Raw genomic sequence first — 20,077 nt, forward strand, 5'->3', positions numbered from 1 at the left:
TTCAAACAGAGAGCATAGTAACGTTTTTAATAATGATTTCTATACAAAAATTCCTTTGATACAGATAATTTCTGAGCAGATCAGAATTCCCTTCTCAGTATAAAAAACAAAAAACAAAAAAAATTCAGCTTTTATAACATATAGACAGTGACTGGATGTTCCAGTTTGGAGTCCTTAATACATCTCTGCATTCCTTTTATTCTCTTTGTCTTATTAAACAGACTTCCTTTTTCAGTTTAGAGTCCTCTGAGTAAAATCCCCCCCCTCTCTCAAACACACACCTACCTCTGTATATCTCAGTTTCCTTTCTCCTTTCAGAATGATTTTGCTGTCTTTATTTTACATTTCATAGTCCTTGAGATATGAAATCAGCTATCCCTGCAGATTAGTTCTTTGGATGTTTTTCCCTCTACTTCTTTGCCGTGAATAATTTCCACTTCTTGCCAGAGGTTCTATTAGCACCCTGAAATGTTGCTTCATTCAGCTCATTGGACTTTGATCCAAGACCACCTGGCCATTTCGAAAAACAAGGCAGGTGCAGGAGATCTTAGTGTCTTAATATTTGGTCAGTCTTGCCCCATTTTTAATACATTTGCAGTCTGTTTATTTCCTATACCTGAAATTTTAAAAACAAATAAGACACAACATATATATAGTTTGGTGTGCATAGATGTTTATAAAGTGCAAATAGTATTTGGTAAAAAAAAAAAAAAAAAAAAGCTTTATAATGTGAGCGCCCTTTTTGTTCAGGACTTAATCCAGAATATGTAAGCCCACCTCTGGAAACAGTTCACTTTCATCTACATTTCAAATGCCTCCACTCATATTCCTTTTCCCCTCAGCAGCTTGATAAAAATGTCTCAGTCACCCTGCAGGGGGCAGTGTTTCTGTTAAGCGTTTACTTTTCATCCACTACAAAGATTTCTTCAGGGATTTTCTCCTCTGAGTCAGAGCAATCTGACAGCTTGTCCAGGTACTCCATGCCATTGAAGCGCTCAGCAACACAATGGGCGGTGAGACGGGCCTCCGGGTCGTGGTCCCAGCAGTCCTCAATGGAGGCGCACAACATCTGGATGCCCTGCATGAGGAGAACAGGCTCACAGTTAGTCAATATAATCGACTTTGGGGCAATGCAACTTAACTCAAACTGTAGCTATGAATGTGCATTTCTGCATTTTCAACTGTGTGTTTATCCATATGCACCTCTGTATCAGTACTTTTATATAGGACTTTTGATGCATTTCTATTGGAGAAACTAGCATTGAGAGTTATTCTTTCTGAAGGACCATTTTGCAAGGAGAATAATATGCAATTCTTTGAACATAAATGCTGCAGCTGCTTCATCTTGTGTACAGCTTCACTTTAAAATATGGAGACACTAGGTGCCACCAGTAGCTAGACACAGAGCTCATTTTAATGTTGTAGATATCACAACAATCCTATTTAAAGAAGAGCAAAACAAAGCGAGAGACAGTGTGTGACAATGCGCTGTGGCAGCTTGAATGGATGAATCTTTTCATTGTGACATACATAGTAAAGCATAAATAAATAAGCTGTGCAGAAGGGAGACGGTTTTAAACCCTCTTGCATTCTACTTTTATTTTCTACATAGTGAACTGCTGAGTACAGCAGCATGAATGTCCTCCAGGAGACACACTGAAAATGTGTGCAGTTATCTCCAAATCTAAACAACACTGTCTCGTTCTTTATGACAGTTTCCCTTTGTTTGGAACAACTATAAACACTTCTGATTTAAAACTTGGCTGCCAATGTGGAAAATAAAGTTTATTTATGTTTTTTTTGTATCTTAGAGAATTTATTGATCCCCTACTATGATTTATTTGTTAACATGGCCACTTTAAGTTTTCTTCGTAGGAAAAGAAACTATATTAACATTTTAAAATAATAAAAATATAAAATGTGAAAGGGGGCACATTCATGAGTAGGCCATAGTTTGCATATACAGACTTTTAACCATGTAAACTTTGCAAACCCTAGTTTAAACACAGTGTGGATATTGCAAGGGACAGCCTGCGTCAGTAATGTTCTCACTATTGGAATTAGGTGAGGGTGAGCAGAGAATGGACACAGTCAATTCATCACACCATTACCTGCACTGTTCTCACAGCAGTGTGAAGGATCTGGAATACTGAAGACTGTTTAAAGTAGGTGTTCCATTCTCATTTCTATAAAGTAGCCTTGCATGACTCAATGTTATTTATACAAAAAAAAAACAAAAAAACAAAACAACCTGAAAGTATTTAAAGTCTGTGTTTGGCCCGTAGTGATTAATCCCAAATAATCAATGTTATTTTCTTATTTTTTATGTTTGCTGTGCTTTGTTTTTAATATCAGCTGACAAATCTGTTAAAACACAGATTTTGTGGTTACAAACGAGGCATTTATAAATTTCATTTCTTACCGAGTGGTTGGTCCAGCTGTTGGGGATCTCAGGTCTTCCTCTGTCCCTGAGGACGCTGTCCTTCATGCTCTCTACACATGGGTGTTCTCTCAGGTTTCCAAACGGTGGCTCGTATGCTTTCACGTCTGCATGTGAACACACAGAAACAACAGGTGGGTTCAGAGAATTAGCCTGTGCACAGCTCAAGCTGGTAAGTTTAGGCTTTTACACGGGCAAAACAACTTTGAAACAGATCACATCTGACAGATGAAGTTCTGTGGAATAGAGAGAAAGATCAGATGGAGGTGCCCCACAGCACACACATCAATAACACCTCTCAAAGGATTCACTGTGCACTCTAAATTGAAACTGTAGGATGCAAACTTTAAATAGCACTGAAGCGGCACAAACAACTGAAGAACCCTAAGCTGTTGATAGAGGGGCCATGGGCGAGATTTTCTGAAGAGAAACACTATCATCACATTTTTAGCCTTACTGTCGATGAGTTTAAAGAAACCTCAGCAACAATGCTCTGGCTTTGTGTCAGCTCTCTTACACAACAATTCCAGAGTGCTTGTCAAAGGCCACTTACCAGTTGTGTTTACTTAGGGCAAAATTTCAAAGCAGGTCTGCAGGAAACAGCCTGAGAGCTATGAGTCAACAGTTTCCGAAAAAATATATCGTATGAATTCCAATTCCTCTTTGTTTGAAGTTTGGATTCCTCAGCCGCAACACTGAATTACACTGAAGTTAAAACCTAGCTCAAGCTAATTATCAGTCATTAAAAGATGGACTAGCAAAATTAACAGATTTTATAATGGATACAAAATCAGACTGAGAGAATAAAGTGAAAAAGAGATGCATATTAATAAACTATATAACAAAGTCACTGTGGAGTCTGACTGTGATCCCTGGCATACGTGGCAAATAGTTGTCAGAATTAAAACAGTTTCTACTTTTCTCACCTACAAAGACAGAGTCGTCGTTTAAAACAACGAACACATTTTACAATGCATCCTGGCTGTGTGAAAGTTACAATGTACTATTAAACAACAGTGGTAAATTCTTGTAAATACTCAGGAAGTTTCAAAAGAATAATTTTGAACAGGAACAAAAAACTGATGACCAGCAGCGATAACATGGGCAAGTATGGCTGCCCGTGAAACTGTCTGACGAGTGTTTATTCATGATGTGACTGCTGATAGAAGCAGCAGAATGAAGTGTATAGGGCTGCACTCTCTGCTTAGACTCAGAAAAATGTTGCAAAACTAAGCAGAGAGCAATTTGAGTTTAGATGGATAATGATCCAAAGCACACTGCAACAGTAACCCAAGAATTTCTCAAGGAAAGAAACAGGATGTTCCTCAAGGGTCAAGTCAGTCACCTGATCTCAACCCAATGGAGCATGCTTTTCAGTTACTGAAGACCAGACCTAATGCAGAAAGACCCACAAACAAGCAGTAACTGGAAGCGGCTGCAGTAAAGATGTAGCAGAGCATCTCAAGGGAGGAAACAGAGCATTTGGTGATATCCGTGTTCTCTAGACGTCAGTCAGTCATTGACTACAACGGCTCCAGTCAATGCAATATTTTTGTTAGACCCCTTGCATTAAAGCTAAAGGTCTGCACAGTTTGATGTAAAAACCACTGTGGGGGTGGCATGCAGAGGCAAAATGACAAATGCGCGTCACGGTTCCCTTATGGACCCAAATATACTGTGGCTATATTTCTGTCAGTGATACTGCAGCTGCTGTTTACTGTCACACAGCTGAAATACAGAACAATGGCTTTTACAGGCCAGTAAGAATCTAGCAGAACCACTTTAATTTATACTTCATTGTAGCAGAGGCATTTTGTGGTATAAAAATATAGATATTTATACACACATACATATTTTCTAACAATAAAATAGAATACAATCCCTGTAATTAACTGCTGGCTATTAAATCTGTCACTGGAAACACAGAGATTTCAAATGTACTGAATAATAAAAAAAAAGCACAATGCAGATTTGTCCTGCATCTTCTCATGTAAATCTCAGAGTTTACGTAACAGTGCAGAACAAAGCTGTGTCAGCTGTCGGCGGGTTCTGAGGTTGCCTCTTCAGTCATAAGGCCAACATGTTGTTGCTGAGAGTAAAACAATATTTTGTATGTGAATTATTATGAAAAAAAAGGTAAGAAATATATAAAAGCTGTTTGTGGCCTTTTAAAATAAACAACTGGAACACATAATCCTCACATAAGCATGTTGTTTGTACTGTTTGATGATCGTGATGACGTTTTATTTCTTTTTAAACACGTTAAAAAGAAAAGATCGCAGGGAGTTATGCAACCTACAGAGAGGAATTGGAGGATTCTGGGGCACAGACTACTGCAAAAAAAAAAAAAAAAAAAAAGTTCTTTACAGTCTGGAACTCAACATTACTGCAAGCAAAGTACTTCTGGTTTGTTATTCAAGCTTAAACACAAACCCAGTCAACCATTTTTAAGAGAAAAGGAGACAGATGTTGTTTGTTTTGTAGTGACAGGTCCAGGGAGTGTATAACTGTGTTCTAGACAGCAAACCCACTTTGGAAAGTGTCAGCAAACATGCTGGTGTGCTCATCTCCAAACAATGCTTCTCGAGTATAGGACTTGTACTACTTCATAAACAAAGTGTGCATTCCAGGACAAAACAGATTTGCCCAATCTGGCTCTAAAGGCAAAGATGTTTATTAAAGGTAAACCTTAAATTAAACTGCAGTGGCAGAAGAGGCTTCTGAAAGCACAATACAGTGCGAGTGAGGACTGCTGGGGTTTGCAAAAGTCACACATTGCACACTGACAAGATTTCCTCCAAAGCTATTTAACAACTTCAGCACAGTAACAATGAGGAACTTACACTATATGTCCGACAGCTGACATGTAGTGATGTGGATTTTGCAATGCTAGCACATATTTCCTCCTTAATGTCTATTTTCCAGCCCACTTGTCCGCCATGGCAGTAGAAAGTGTCTGTGCATATGCAGCCAAGAGAAATGTAGTCATTTTTCTTTCCTACTGCAAACAAGGAAAAACTCTTGATGAATGGCATCGTTTTGAAGCTTTGTAATTTACATCCGTCACACTGCACTTTTGTTCTCGTAGATTGACCACCTGCTCCCCTACGCACATCCCAAACTCACCAGTCTTAGTTGGCATACTGAAATACTAACCTCACACAGGTCTGCTTAGAAATCAGTCAACACAAGCATTTCACATTTTGTTTGATAGTCTTTCTCTGCTGCCCTTCCAAGTGAACAATTTTTTGTCTAATTATAGCTTAAATAAAATATAAACACTGAAAATAAGAAGAGAAATCCTGTCACCTAAACACATAAATAATACAGCAAAAGCGATCCAAACAGTTTCCCCATGTATTTGGAAATAAATTAGTAATGTGATCGCAACAACTGTGTCAGCTTCCCCAAGTCTGTCTGAGTCTGGAACAACAGCTTGACTAATCTACTCCCAGCCGCTGCTGGTTTTCATTAGTTTGCGGTGGCTCCAACACTTGTTTTCTGTTGTTAAACTCAAGCATTACAGATGTATACATGAACATTACTCATTAGCAGAGCTTAATTTTAGGGCATATGGCACCGACTTGCCCTGGAAGCTTACCCTACCATTAACTGCAGCTGATACATTCCCTAACCATCGACTAACCCCATTAAGTAAAACCAAAAAAATATTTTAGCCCGCTTTGTATGCAGCTTCAGGGAACGTAAATTGGCTGCACGTATTTTGACCCTATTTCATCCTCAATCAAGTCTAAAATTTGTTCCTAAATGCGCGTTGTGGCAGCCCCCCCACCACACGCATTAGACCCTCCAGTTCTGAAGGGTTTGATGGTCTGACATCTGGAGAGCAGCTGCCCTAACCTTTCCTCCTCTCCAGTCAAGCTCAACCTCTCCCCTCAGGGAATGGAGGCATTTTTTTCGTCTGCAGCTCCACATTCGACACCACTCCGCTATTATCCTCCTACTTTGCCCCACCCGCTCGAGGAACGCCCTCACAATCTTTCCAAGACCTAAATCTGGACCAGCTAAATTATACAGCAGAGGCATTTTAAGGAACAGACACTCAGATAAAAAGATCTGAGCCTGGAATCTGACTTTTCCTTCTCTTGGAGGTGTGCTGATCTCTCTGTTTCCCCCCTTGCTCTAACCCTTCCCTCAGTCTTGGAAGATAAAAAAGGTAAAGTGATGGTTTGTGCCTGGCTGGCTGGCTGTCGACAGACAGTTTTTTTCCTCTCGTCTGGCAGATCTCAGATCAGACCACGGCCTCAGGAGCCGTGACAGAGCAGCCCTGTGCCTGCCTGCAGTGATCAGACATCTTCCTTACATTCACACAGGCAGGTGGCATCAGAGACAAGAGAAAAAAGCAGGGCATCACCCTAGTCATTATACTGATGCCCTGGGATGTATCACTCTGAATTTATGAGTGTGGGTTCACATCTGCTCATATTTTGTCTCAGGAAGGTAAGATCTCAGGGAGTCATAAGTGACTCACCGACCTCCAGGGAAAACGTGGCAACTTCATAGTAAAAAAACAGCAGCAGGAAAGCAAGCAACTCTTGAGTGTACTTTGTAAACACATCAGCTTTGCTCTCATGCTGCTCTGCTCCAGAATCAATACCAGATCTCAGCCAGCACACTATCTGCAAGGAGATTTTTAGCTGCCAGTAAGGGAAAACCAAATTACACCATCTCATTTGTGCAGCTTATTCTTTCCACCTTTCTCATCGTCTATCAAGGTGAGAGCTTAGCTTTGTTTGTACAGTGATTTAATCTCTGAACAGGAAAACGTCTCCTTCAGTTTCAGCCCTGATGAACTACAGACCCCACCCTTTTACACTTCTCCAAGAAATGCCAAGTCTGAAAAATGGGGACAGAGATATGTGAAACACAGGAAAATGTGAACTAACCGAGTGGCTTCTATCTTTAGTCTAGAGGTGGGACGGGAACCTTGCGCTTCCTTTCCCTAGTAAATTTACACCGGCCTGTCCTGTCTTGTCTGTGCCTGCATGAGTAAAGCTTCACGGCTGCCTATGGTGTGTTGCACTGCAGTGGGAGACTAATTAACTGCTGCCTCACCTACCTGTGTCTCAGAAGAAAGAGACTGAGAGAGACGGGAGGAAAAATGTAGCGTAACTGAGTTGAAAGTGCCAGATTTAGAAACAGGGAATGGTCGAGTGTATCTGGGCAGGACAAAAATGTGTTTTGGCATAACGTTTAATTCTGTATACAGTGTTTAGGTTAGCTAAACCTAAACTAATGCAAAGTAAGGGAATGAAGGACTTAATCTGACATGCATGTAACGGATGGAGGGAAACGCAGGATAAACAAATGAAGATGTTGTTCGCGCAGATTTCCTGAAATCCCTCAAGAGGAAACCAAATGAAGCCAGAGTGAACCTGGATCTGTTTAGTGCATCTTTACTCATCTCTATATACTGCCTGTCCTGATCTCAAGAGACATTAACCACTAAATGTCCTAATATAAACCACACTTGCAAAGTTAAAATCTCTCTAAAAAAAACCTGCGTCTTGGGACTGTGCTCTTTGCAAAGCAGGAAATACTCTGTTTTCTTTTCAAATTTGTACCCACAGGGCACCCACGTTGTTGCAGTTTGGAAGGAAAAGCAAGAGGAATTGTGGGTCACTTGCTCATGTTTTTGCTTCAGAGGACTCATGGGCAGAATAACTGCACGATACACTTCAAGGAAGCCCCCTGGGGAGGGAGGGGAGGGAGGTTAGTGGGGGCAAAACAGGAAAACTCAGAAGCAGAAGTGTTCATGCCCAAACCCGGCATTCAATCACTGCTGTGACACAATGGAGACAGGAGCAGTCTCAGAAACAAACAGGACCACAGAGACACAAAAGGAAGCAAAAACAAATAACCTTCTGTCGACATGAAATACTGCACTGTACTGGCTTCAGATAATCAACCACTTCTATTATTTGCACATACCTCGACCTTGTTTTGCTGCAGAGTGACAAACACGAGTAACGGTACATTAGTAAAGTGAAGGCTGATCCTTGAGGCTTCTACAAGATGGATTGTGGCTTTGACACTTTTAGATTTTCTTCCCACCATGACTAATGGGTCAACGAATGCTCACACATAAGTCCTGTCACACAGCTAATAAGTGAACTCACAGTGGAGTTGGTCACTTGGTGCTTGTATTGCTCAGAGGTCAAACAAGCTTTTACAGTATTTCTGAGGATATTTACACAGCCTCTAAAGGGAATTTCATCAATCAGTGCTTCTATTGGTTTCCTATACTTGCAGTGACCCGAGCTAATTTACCAAGGAAATTGATGGTTATCTCCGCAAAGGTTAGAGGGAGTGTTAAACGTGTGTACAGTACACTACGTTGATAGTCAGGAAGACAGAATATTGGGTTTAAAACAAGTACTGAGAAAACGTGACAGAAAATAACAAGTGAGATGTAAAGTGTCAAATAGTACGCTCGCATTTAGTACATGAAGAAGAGTGAAAAAGTTTTTTTTTTCCTCTAAATGTTGAACTATTCTTAAGTAGCCTGTGTTTCAGGAACTAGATGCATAGCATAGACTCTGTCTTCTGCATTTCCTGTGTGATAAGGTTAAACCGACTCTGGCAAGAAACCAATGCTTTTTTCTCACCGACATCTTAAGTATTCCTCCCCAAACACACATTAAAGCTAAACTCTATTTACATAATCATTCACTGATGTTCTATATCATCAATAATTAATTTTACGCCTAAATCATCAGTTTATGTAAGGTTGTTTAATCTATTCAAAACATTTGGATAAAGCCAGTGGAGGCTTTTCATAACTCGTGTTCAGACTTCATTTTATTGACGGTGGGGAAAAAGTCATCTCTCCTTTCAAAAAAAGCAGGACTAAGAGCCATCATGTGCTACTGGATTACTGGAAGAGTCCTTTTTGACCAGGATATGTCCTTCAGCGTGCAGAGTAAACAAATATGTACTGTTGCTTTCTTTCATCTGTGCACTATCACTAAAACTACAAACATCCTGTCTCAGAGTAATGGTAAAAAAATAAAAAACAGTTCATGCATTTTTAACTTCTAGGCTGGACTATGGTAATTCATCATTATCAGGCTGATCTAAAAGCTCCCTGAAAAGCCTTCAGTTGATCCAGATGGATGCAGCGAGAGTAGACCATATTTCTTTCATATTAGCCTGTCTTCATTGGCTCTCTGTTTAATCCAGAATTAAATTTAAAATCCTCCTCCTCACATACTTCAATAATCAGTCCCTGTTACATCTTAAAGATCTCATACCATCATATTATCCTAATAGAGGACTTCACTCTCAGACTGCCAGCCTACGTGGGTTCTTAGGAAGTTTAAAAGTAGAACAGGGAGGGAGAGCCTTCAGCTTTCAGGCCTCTGTCCTGTGGAGCCAGCTTCTAGTTGGAGCTATATCAAATGACCTTGAACCGTCCCTCAGTTAAGGTGCCATAGGCTCAGGCTGCTGGGGGGGGGGCTTCACATTATGCACACTGCACGTCCTCTCCACTCCCCACGTGTTTATGGATCATTGTGGCATGTTGCTATCGCTTCTTTTGTGCTGTGTTCTGTCTCCCTGCACACCCCTTTTTTCTTTTCGTTTCCCCCCCTCAGCAACAAACAATAAACAACATTGGCATTTTTTGGGGAATTTTAACTGAAGCGATCGTTCTACAGCACAGCGTGTTAACTGATTAACATAGAGCATAGAAGGACTTCATGATCTTACCTCCGACTGCACTACACCTTGAGATGATCTCCCACAGTACGAGAGCCATGGAATAAACATCGGCTTGTTTGAAAGACTCAATGTTTTCTAGGTTGATTCTGGACTCCAACACCTCGGGGGCCATGTACCTGGCAGTGCCCACCTGTGGAAATACAAATAGAGAGCGACACAGATTAATTATCGTCTTTGACCGTAGTTGCAAATGCACAATATTGTTATGCACGATTTAAATATAGAGGTACATCTAAGGGAAGGTGGCGAACCACTTTTTTTAATCTGCTAAAACAGCAATCGTTTTGTTGAAAACGGCTCGTTAAACAGTAGCTGCATTAATCGAGCGACAGGTAGTGATTTTGTCCTGTGTGCTCTAAGAGATTAAATCACATTTATCTACATGAGAAAAAAAGTTGATGTAGAAAATAATTAGAAAAAAAGGGCACCACTGAGCTCATCAAAACCTTGCTTGTCTTCACATAATTACCATCCTTGAAAATGTGTCCACTGGAGCTTCCTCCTAATGCATTAGGGGCATCACAATGCATTAGGTGTGCTGTGTGGCAAAGGGTGAGTCCTTTTCATAACAAGCCATTTTCATAACAGAGTGTAAATTGTCTCTGGCCTATTACGTCTTTGTAATGAGTCCATTAAGAATCAATCAAGCCTGTTTGTCTTGTGACTATGATAAAACAACAACAACCCAAGAGCACTTACAGCAGTATTTCTATCAGTATTATCCTTCTGGGGACAAGATGGAGTGAGTGCCATATATACACACAATGTCCTGAAGTTGTGAGGGTAAGAAAATGAAAGGTTTGATATATAGCTTGGCTCTTTTCAAAGTCTGACAAATATCCCAGAAGAATTATACGACAGGGCTTAGAGTGGTTTGTGTTTGGGGCACTGGCAAAGTTGATGATGTCTGAAGTGATTGACAGCCAAGTGAAAACAATCGATCGCCCAAAATTTAGTCTTAGGTAAGCCTTACCTGCCCACTGTTGGCCAGCTCATCCACAGACAGAGAGTTGTCCAGCCGAAGCGCAAGGCCAAAATCACACAGGCAGCAGGTCAAGTCATTTTTCACCAGTATGTTGGAGCTCTTAATGTCCCTGTGCGCGATAGGCACCTTGGAGCGACCGCAGGGGGTGCGGTCGCTGTGAAGGTGTGCCACTCCACGGGCTAGCGAACCTCCGAGCAGCCACAGGTCATGCAAGCTGATAATATTATGAGTCAGGTACTCCTGGAGATTCCCTCGTGGATGATAAGCTGTGATCAGCCAGTACTGTCTCGGCTCCTTCCTCTCCTCTGCTGTCAGGAAGTGAAGCACATTCTCATGCCTCAAATCCGCATCTGAGAAAATGTCCTTCTCGTTCTTCCAGGATGGATACTCCTCGTGTGAGAAAATTTTAATTGCTACAGTCTCAAAGCCCTGCTCCACGCTAACAGAGGAGCCCTGCTTCAGCTTGGCTTTGTAAACTTCTGCAAAGCGCCCTTTTCCAACCTGCACGTCCAGCTCGATGGGCAGCAGCTCAGTGTTGTGATTGAGGCTGTTGGCGTGCGTGGAGCTGCTGTCTTCTTCTATAATGACGAGTGGGTCGATTTCCAGCAGAGAATCTTTCTTGTGTCCGCAGTGGCCACTGCGCTGGCGGCACACACGGTAAAAGTAGAAGAAAGTGATGACCACGGTAGCCATAAGCAGGAGAGGCACCAGGCTTACTAAGATAACAGCCATCACCTGTGGTTCCGTGGGCCCTAAAAGTCAAAGAATCAGCACGTGTTAATGAAGATAGTGTGAGGTTAAGATGCAGAACAGACAACCAGTTTAAAAGTCACTTTAAATCTGTGAGAGTAGTAAGTGTGTTTCTTTTTTTTTTTTTTAAAACTACAACACCCACAATATGAAGACATAAAACACTAAATTACTTTGTGGCAGATTGTATCAGCACTTAGCTACAAGTAAAGTAATCAGAAGACAAGAGAAACCCGACGCTTCTTTGAGGAATGTTTATCAGGATCAGAGCTAAAGTTAGATTCTCAGCCACAAATGTAAACTGCTCCAAACCCTGACCCAGTCAAGCACGATCTCATGTCTGATTCTTATAATTTGGGAGGTGGTGTGTCTGGTAGCTGCTTTGGTTTTGGCAAACAGTGAGAGTTTATGCTTGTGCTGTGTTTATAGTCCAGTTTTTAAAGCTGCAGCAATAGAAGAAGATCTATAAAAAGTAGATCACCAGACATAAAACACTAAACAAGAAAACCTCAAATGGTCCCCAGTATGAAGCGCTCTAAATTTAGTCATTTATAAGTTGTGTTGCTAAAGCAAATGCCACACTTTATTTAGCTGTCTAGCTTACATTTGAGTTGCATAACACGTGTAGGCAAGAGTATCACGTGTGCATTATTTTTCAAGAAATACCTGGCAAACAATTTTAGGAGCAAGTGTAAATGCGCGGAGCAGAGTCGGGCATCTAACCGACAGCCGAGTTGAGCCCTCAACTTCTAATTTTTTTTTTTTCTGAACAGGAAACCACATGTCTGAAATCCTCTACAGGGCCTCAGACAGACTGTTTGTTTTGATTTTTGTGGAGTGAGAAGCTATTTCTCACAACAAACCTGTCACTGTGCCTCCAAACTCCTCCGGGCTTTAGACAAAATCCTTACTTGTTGTGTGAATTATTGAAAGTGCAGAAGTAATGCTACATTTAAGGTCTGGAGATGCTGTGAAAAACCGTGTTATTGAGAAGTATCTTTAAGTTCAAAGTGTGAAATACTGCATACACAAGGGTAGAATCTTTAGAGGGAAAAGGCTTTAAGAAATACTCTTGCTGGTGGGAAGTAGATCCATACTACTCACATACCTGCCTGTTAAATATGATGCTTCAGATAGGCTTAGCTTAGCTTAGCATAACATAACGACTGGAAACCATCGAAAACAGTGGTACCTACCATCTTAAATAAAGCTTTAAAGTTGTACTTGTTTATTTGTTTACACACCATTCAGTCACAGCATTAAACCCACTGACAGGTGAAGTGAATAACATTGATCATCTTGTTACGTCTTGTTCGATTCTGGCATTCACATGGGTGTTACTCTGACAAACCACCCGCTCACATTCAATATAACAACTGACGTACCTTGTTTTCACTCAAGCTAGGTCTCATTTTGTAACATTGCCGTTCCCAGTAGGCTTTGTTAATGTGTTTCTGATAATAGGGTGGGAAATACCATTAGCTTGCTTCTCAAGGCAGCTGTATAACAGTATGAAGAGAGGGAAAACTGCAAGCAAAAGCTGAATCGTTAAATGGTGCTTTGTTCAACAGGTTCAACTGGTTCAAATTGGCATTATTGCCCTGTTGTTCAAGCTCATCTGCAGTGCCTTTACTACAGAACTTACCCACTTTAGTCACTGAGAACTTCCAGAGAGCGCACAGACATTCCCAACAGTGAGAAAATATGTTTCCATGACGTGCTTTGCTCCGCGCAGATGCTTTCAATTTGGCTTTCGGTGCAGAGCCAGGTCTCGGAAATGTACCTTAGTGTTATTACTGCCGGGACACCGTAGTCAAAATACATCTTATTCCAGGGCCAATGTTGTAACTGGAGTCTAGAAGCCAGTGTCTACATGATCTCCTAAAGCTGTTTGCAATTATGCATCTGGAGAGCATCCCAGTGCACACATGTTGGCACTCATGCACGACAAACTGATAAAAAATTCTGACGTTATCATGTTATCCTCACAAATGAAAGAATAAATACTTCCACTTCTAAGATTTTAAATGAATCTTCCTCCACTTTAAAAAGAAATGAAAGATTGAGGGAGTAAAACTTAAAAATCAGATCAAATAACTGGTGTGCAATATGTAAGGTATGACTCTCCCAGTGATGAACTCTGAAAACTATTTCCAGGCAGGGGTGTAACACAGAACTCTGAGCCCCACTCAAAAGCACTCTCTGCAGGAACCCTCCTTTTTCATATCTCTCATCCATCTTTTGATTGTGTGTGTGTGTTTTTTTAAATAGATAATTGAGCCAACAACTTTACAAGAACCTGTAGGGGTCCTTAGAGTACCACTTACGTCCATAACGCTGCACATGTTAAAATGGACACACACTTCTTAGCGTGCTGTCGTCTACAATAACTTGAACATCTAGAATTGAATGTTCATGATTCTAATGTCATAAAGACATTTGAAATACCAACCCTATAGTCTTCTAACACTTACATTAAGAAAATGCAGAGACTACTATGCTGCATAATAAAGACCGTTGTATTACGAACATGTTCCCCCCCCAAAAAAAAAAGTTTTCTTAACATCCTGTGTAATTATAAGAAATCTCTCTTCATCCTCCCCCTCTGCTCTCTTCACTTCCTCTATCACATCTTCTTCCTCACTATCTGCCACACAGACATCTAGAAGAATGACGCGTGCAGGATTGATATGAGCCTCTAAAGCTGCTCACAGCCAAACACTGTTTTCAGCCTGTGCGGTGCTAAAGGCACATCAGGTGTCAAACCAGGTCATCAGGGCACACCAAAATAACTTGAAGCTTATTTGTGTTTACAAAACCAACACTATAATTACACTATAATAACACTATATTGCAATAATATGAGACAGTGATTTTCTTGTCTTGTTCCTTTGATGTTATCAAACACAAACAGAGATGTCATGTGGTTACTCTCGGCTGCTCCCTTGTCACAGTGGGTCGCTGTTTAATTTGGCAGAGTGTTTGCAGTGGATTCCTAATGCAATCCCATAAGGGATGTTTTATTGGCTGGAATTTAAACAGAGACATTTGGCTTGCAAAACTAATGTGTAAACCACTACTCTAAGGAGCAAACACCATGCATGACATAATAATGTTTACACTGTTTGTCGATGTGCTGCCTGACACTGTTTCATTATAACTAGCAAAATAAGTTTGTTTTTTTCCCTTGTGTCGCATCATTTGGAAATGAACCTGCTGCTGCTCAATCGCTCTGGCTCTTTCTGTAATTCAAGGCCGTGGGTTTCATGGTGTTAAGCTGTGCTAGGTCTTTTTGGTAGCTATATTTTCACTTAACAGCTGCTGAGAGCTAAACTTTTCTCAACTGGTTAGTTGTGCTCTACTCTCCTTTCTTTTTAAAATTATTTTTTGTAACAGCTGTCTTCCCTCGGTTTGCTTATTTGACCCTCACCTTTCTTGCTATCGATCCTTTGATTTTTGCTTTCTTGGTGAAAAACATGACTCGGTGCACATTATCACCTAGTTAGAGTAAATTAACTGTGGTGCAGAATTAAGTTCAGAGCATTTTTCCTCACTTCTAACGAATAAAAGGGGCATCAGAGAGCCTCCGTGTTTATTTGGAATCAAAGTTCAGACACCCACCGAAATGTAGTTATGACACCAATTACTTAGACATAATGTCCCTGTTTCCAGCTGCAGCTCTGAAGAGGCTTTAGCCTGCTTTAGTTAATTGTTTGGGTTTTACAGCTTGCAATTTGACCATTTTGGCTTAATTTCACTCTTATCAAACCAATTTCCATTCAGAGCACTCAGCTATATTCAAAAGGCTCTAAAAATCTACTGCATGGACTTTGTTATGTACCAGTGTTGCTAGACTGACAAATTTGCAGCTATTTGTTGCGCACAGTTTAGCATTTCACAATAAAAGATTCAAATATAGCAAAAACAAGTTAAATATTAATAGTGAACTGTCTTCTACCACATTTATTTCATACATTTTGAAAAATTGCCAATTTAACTTACTTGGGTCAAAAAAGACGCGCTCATTGCATTCATCCTCAGAGCACGAACAGATGAAGAACTTTGAGCCCATGCCACTCAGCTCTTTCATTTCACACTCGCTGTTGTTGTAGTCCTTTAAGACTAAGCCGTACAGTTTTTCAGCTGGGTTGTGGCACACTGTATCAAAGGTGACGTTGCCATCTTTCTTCCTCCTGAGAAAGAGAAGGCGGATAAACACTTTACTAGTCAAGTTTGAGTTCTTGTATTCACTACCTGCTTTTCAAAGATTTGTAACAAAGAGATGATGGCAGGTCTACACTATTGTGCGAAAGTCTCAAGTCACCCCTGATTTCTTTGTATTTTGCTAGGAAAATGCTAAACAGCTTCAGCGATTTATTGAAATGTGTGCTAACATGCATGGAAATATACAAATACATATAAAGTAAAAACAGGGATTTTACAATTCTAACTTAAAATTATTTTGTATGACCCCAATGACACAGCCTGAACACTCTTAGGCAGCTTCTTGTTCTGTCTGTGGAGGCCAATCCATGACTGATAGTGTTCCATTGTGCGTTTTTCTGTCGGTATGTTTTTACTGCATCAAATTAGACAAGATCTTCTACTCACTAGCTGAAACACAGCCCCACACCATGATGGCACCTCCACTGTTTTACAGATGGCTTTAGACACACACTGTTGTACCTCTCTCCTGACCTTCTCCTTACATATTGACAACAATTTCAAACAAAAATGTCAAATTTGGATTTATCTCTCCAGAAGACACGAAAGGCTTCTTTGCAGCGGTCCTTCCACTGAGACCATTTCTTTGCCTCTGATGATGCCCACATCTGTCCAGTTGCACAGCAGGTCATTACAGGATCTTTTCCTATCTCTTAAGAACGTAACTTTCAGATACTGTTCATCTAAATCTAGCTTTTGGCCTGTCACTTCTAATTTTATCCACCATGTGCTCAGTTTCCTCAATTTTTTTTATTTTTACAGACACACTGCTCAACATGCTGCGATTGGTCAAGCTTTCAGCTGACATCTCTTTTTAGAAATCACTTGATGATGCAAAAATATTATTTTATTCCTGTCAAACTGTTATGTTTGGTGTTTTTCTTACATTTGGTTAAAGGAAAGAAAACAAAATTGTATGTTTGTCGACTGCTAGTACTACAAAGTACTTTCTCCTCGCTCTCTGCTCCCTTTCGGGGTTGCCACAGTGGATCATCAGCCTCCGTCTCAACCTATCTTCTTCTGCTACACCAACCCTCTGCATGTCCTCCTTTACTACATAAATCTTATCTACAGTCTTCCTGTTTTCCTCCTGCCTGGCAGGTCCACATTGAAGACCTTTTTCCTGAATATACCCGCTCTCTGTTCTCTGCACACGTCCAAACCATCTAAAACTTGCCTTTGAAACCACTCGACCCGAGCTGTCCTCTAATGTACTCAATTCTAATTTTATCTGTCGTGGTCACACCCATGGAAAGTCTTAACATCCTCAGCTTGGCCTCCTGTCTTTTAGTCAGTGCCACCATCTATAAACCATACATATGCCAGGTCTCATATATAAACCATTCTTTTCACTCTTGCTGCTACCCTTGTGTCACAAATCATCCCTAATACATGTCTCCACCTACTCTATCCAACCTGCACTCTCTTCTTCACCTGTCTTGTGCACTGTCTATTGCTTTAGATGGTTGAGGTATTTAAACTCATATTTCCTTGCATTTTTAACCTTGCACTCATGTAAAAGTTCTTATGTATAGACACAACACCGGTTCATCCCTTTCTGTTAGGCGCCTTTTTTGTGCTTGATTGATTTATAGATAAGTGTTAAATGACTTAAACAACAACCCAAGCACAAAATAAAATCCTCTGAAAATGTTCAGGCACAAGGGCTGAACTGAAGATCAATGAAAAGCAGCTTATGTCCAAAGAAAAGCTCTGTAAGTCTGGAGAACTACTACTCAGGAACACTTGAGTATAACAAAGTTTGGCTTCTTGAAAGCAACATATACAGAAATGAGAGGTGGATCAAGACTTTTGCACAGCCTTAATAATTAGGTACATAATGCAATGACAAACTTGTAGCTGTAAATGGCAATATTTTTATGTAATATACAATATACACACACAAATGACTAAAACATTGAATTCAAAGTTCTAAGGATGGAGACTTAAATACAAACAACAGAAGAAAAAAAATAAAAACTTGGCTCTGTACAAATCAGCATATTTACATTTGGAATTCCTGCTGAGCAGTGCTACCTGGGCGGTTATGAGAGACATTTTAAAGACGTGCTGCTGTCCACGTGCCATTAGCTTTCTGCTAACCTCAGCTCATAACAAGCCCACTACACTGCGAGTATAATGAGAAACAGCAGCACTGCTTTAAGCTTTTAACACCAATACAAATCTGCTTCCTACTGCTTCTCACAATCAGAGTCAGATTTGATGCTGACGGGTGGTTAGGCGATCACGAGCTGTCATAATCGGGCCGGCTTTTTGGGCAAAATGCTGACGGAGAAAGTGAAAAAAAGCAAAAGGTCACACAATGAAGGAGATTTTAGAGCTTCAGGAAGGAAACGACGGCTGATTTGATGAATAAATAAGTAGCCATTGTTCCCCTTATTTCCTAACTTCGCTTTGTGTTTGCATGAAGAGGCGTATAAATATAAAAGGCACAATAAACGTCAGAAAGTAAAGAACGAAACAAAGAAAAGCTCTTGAGTCTCTTTGCTATAGTTTAATTGTTCATTTACATCCTGAATCATTGCATTAGAATCACAAGGCAGGAAGTTCAGTGGGCACTTACCAAATACTGACACACACGTCTTCTTTTTGGGGGCAAATAGATGTAATGCCACACTCCACCTTACAGTTCCCTTTACCCGAGCAGTTAGTTGGCTGTATATCACAAAACTTGCACAGCTTATGTATCTTCATTATAGAGGCCTCTGGAAAAAAAAAGAGGAAGTGAAAGAGGTAAGACTAAGTTGTGAATTTCATTTCAACAGCCTTAAAAACCTGAAATTTAATCAAAGGACGGAGGTATTTTGGAATTTGTCAGTGTGCAGAAGCTGATATTCCACATAGCCACAGGAATATCCAAACAATTTCATACTACAGGGGTGGACACATTTTCCTCCCCCTGTGGGAGCTTAACAAAGCAGAGCAGTGGCATCCACCTCCTTTGGACTTGTTCAGACCTGTATCAGTGAGACACACAGGATTGTGTGAGGAGTGCCTGTGGGTTTGATAATCATCTAAGGAGACAACTGCCAGACAGGCAAGAACAACAAACAGAGGAAACACGGATGAATTTTCTTGCTGAGGGTCTCTAATTTGTCAGCCCGATGAGTCGGCTCCCCATCAAGTAAGGTGTTGTGCCAACACCGCTGATGATTTGTTGATGGAAAAAGAAAGGGGGAAAAAAAACGAGGTTATGCATCAGTCTGTGAAGAACAGGAGCGAGAAAGAATTTTATTTCCACAAACAGTCCTAGGATGCAGTTCTGTAATTTATCCTTGCATTGAGGGACGTGATGACAAAAACCCCACCAAAATAAAATCAGAGACAGAAAGGTGAAGAATCTCTTCTCTAGTTTTTAAAAGGAGTTCTGGCTACTACACAAAATTATGAGCGAAAAGAGGATGTTGTGGCTTTAAGATGTGGAAACAGTTCGGAAAGGGGAGATTTCAGATTTACTAGGATTAATAAGGAGAATGATTAAAAAGAAGAAACAATCACGATGTCTGGCAGGATTGAGATGCATGCATTGCATGTGTTACGCAGAGTGGAAACACGTGACTTTGCTGGTTCAGTTAAACCACCTAACCACAGTTCATCTGTATGCTGACTTCACGTGTACAGGAAGTTGAACCTGCTGTTTTCATCAGAGAATTCAACTCACGAACAAACCAAGAGGGAAAACACCGCTTCTGGTACACTGATGTACCTGAAGTTGGTCGATGTCTCAAAATGGCACCGCTGAGGGTTTATCACATGACCAAATAGTAAATAAGTTTTAGAAGGGGAAGTGTAAGTGAAAGCGTGCTTCTTGACATGGTCAGCAAAAAAAAAAAAAAAGTATGCTTTGGGCTTCACACAAGCTTACGAGAAAGGTGCTCTCTGTCAGTGTGTGTGTGCTCTTAACCTGGCACAAG

The 20,077-nt window shown here is 40.6% G+C and overlaps 1 protein-coding gene and 1 long non-coding RNA gene across 4 annotated transcripts in view; one reads left to right on the forward strand and one right to left on the reverse strand.

Moving 5' to 3' along the window:
- LOC120726583 (TGF-beta receptor type-2-like) overlaps window positions 1–20,077 on the reverse strand; it is a 21,497-nt gene continuing 1,420 nt past the window's right edge. For 2 of the 3 annotated variants that reach the window (XM_040020261.1, XM_040020259.1), the window contains exons 2-7: window positions 18,727–18,868; window positions 15,921–16,111; window positions 11,157–11,920; window positions 10,172–10,313; window positions 2,423–2,547; window positions 1–1,078 (exon numbers count right to left, since the gene is read on the reverse strand). In XM_040020261.1, the coding sequence (XP_039876195.1) occupies window positions 899–1,078; window positions 2,423–2,547; window positions 10,172–10,313; window positions 11,157–11,920; window positions 15,921–16,111; window positions 18,727–18,857 (1,533 nt within the window). In that variant the 5' untranslated portion in view covers window positions 18,858–18,868 and the 3' untranslated portion in view covers window positions 1–898. The remainder of the gene's footprint in view (window positions 1,079–2,422; window positions 2,548–10,171; window positions 10,314–11,156; window positions 11,921–15,920; window positions 16,112–18,726; window positions 18,869–20,077) is intronic. The other variant, XM_040020260.1, reaches the window with a different exon arrangement.
- Window positions 19,416–20,077, forward strand: part of LOC120726585 — a 26,380-nt gene continuing 25,718 nt past the window's right edge. The window contains exon 1 of the long non-coding RNA XR_005694340.1: window positions 19,416–19,707. This is a non-coding gene — a long non-coding RNA (uncharacterized LOC120726585). The remainder of the gene's footprint in view (window positions 19,708–20,077) is intronic.

The sequence above is a fragment of the Simochromis diagramma genome, unplaced genomic scaffold (genome assembly GCF_900408965.1).
Source record: "Simochromis diagramma unplaced genomic scaffold, fSimDia1.1 OVJJ01000753.1, whole genome shotgun sequence".
Classification (NCBI taxonomy): Eukaryota; Metazoa; Chordata; class Actinopteri; order Cichliformes; family Cichlidae; genus Simochromis; species Simochromis diagramma.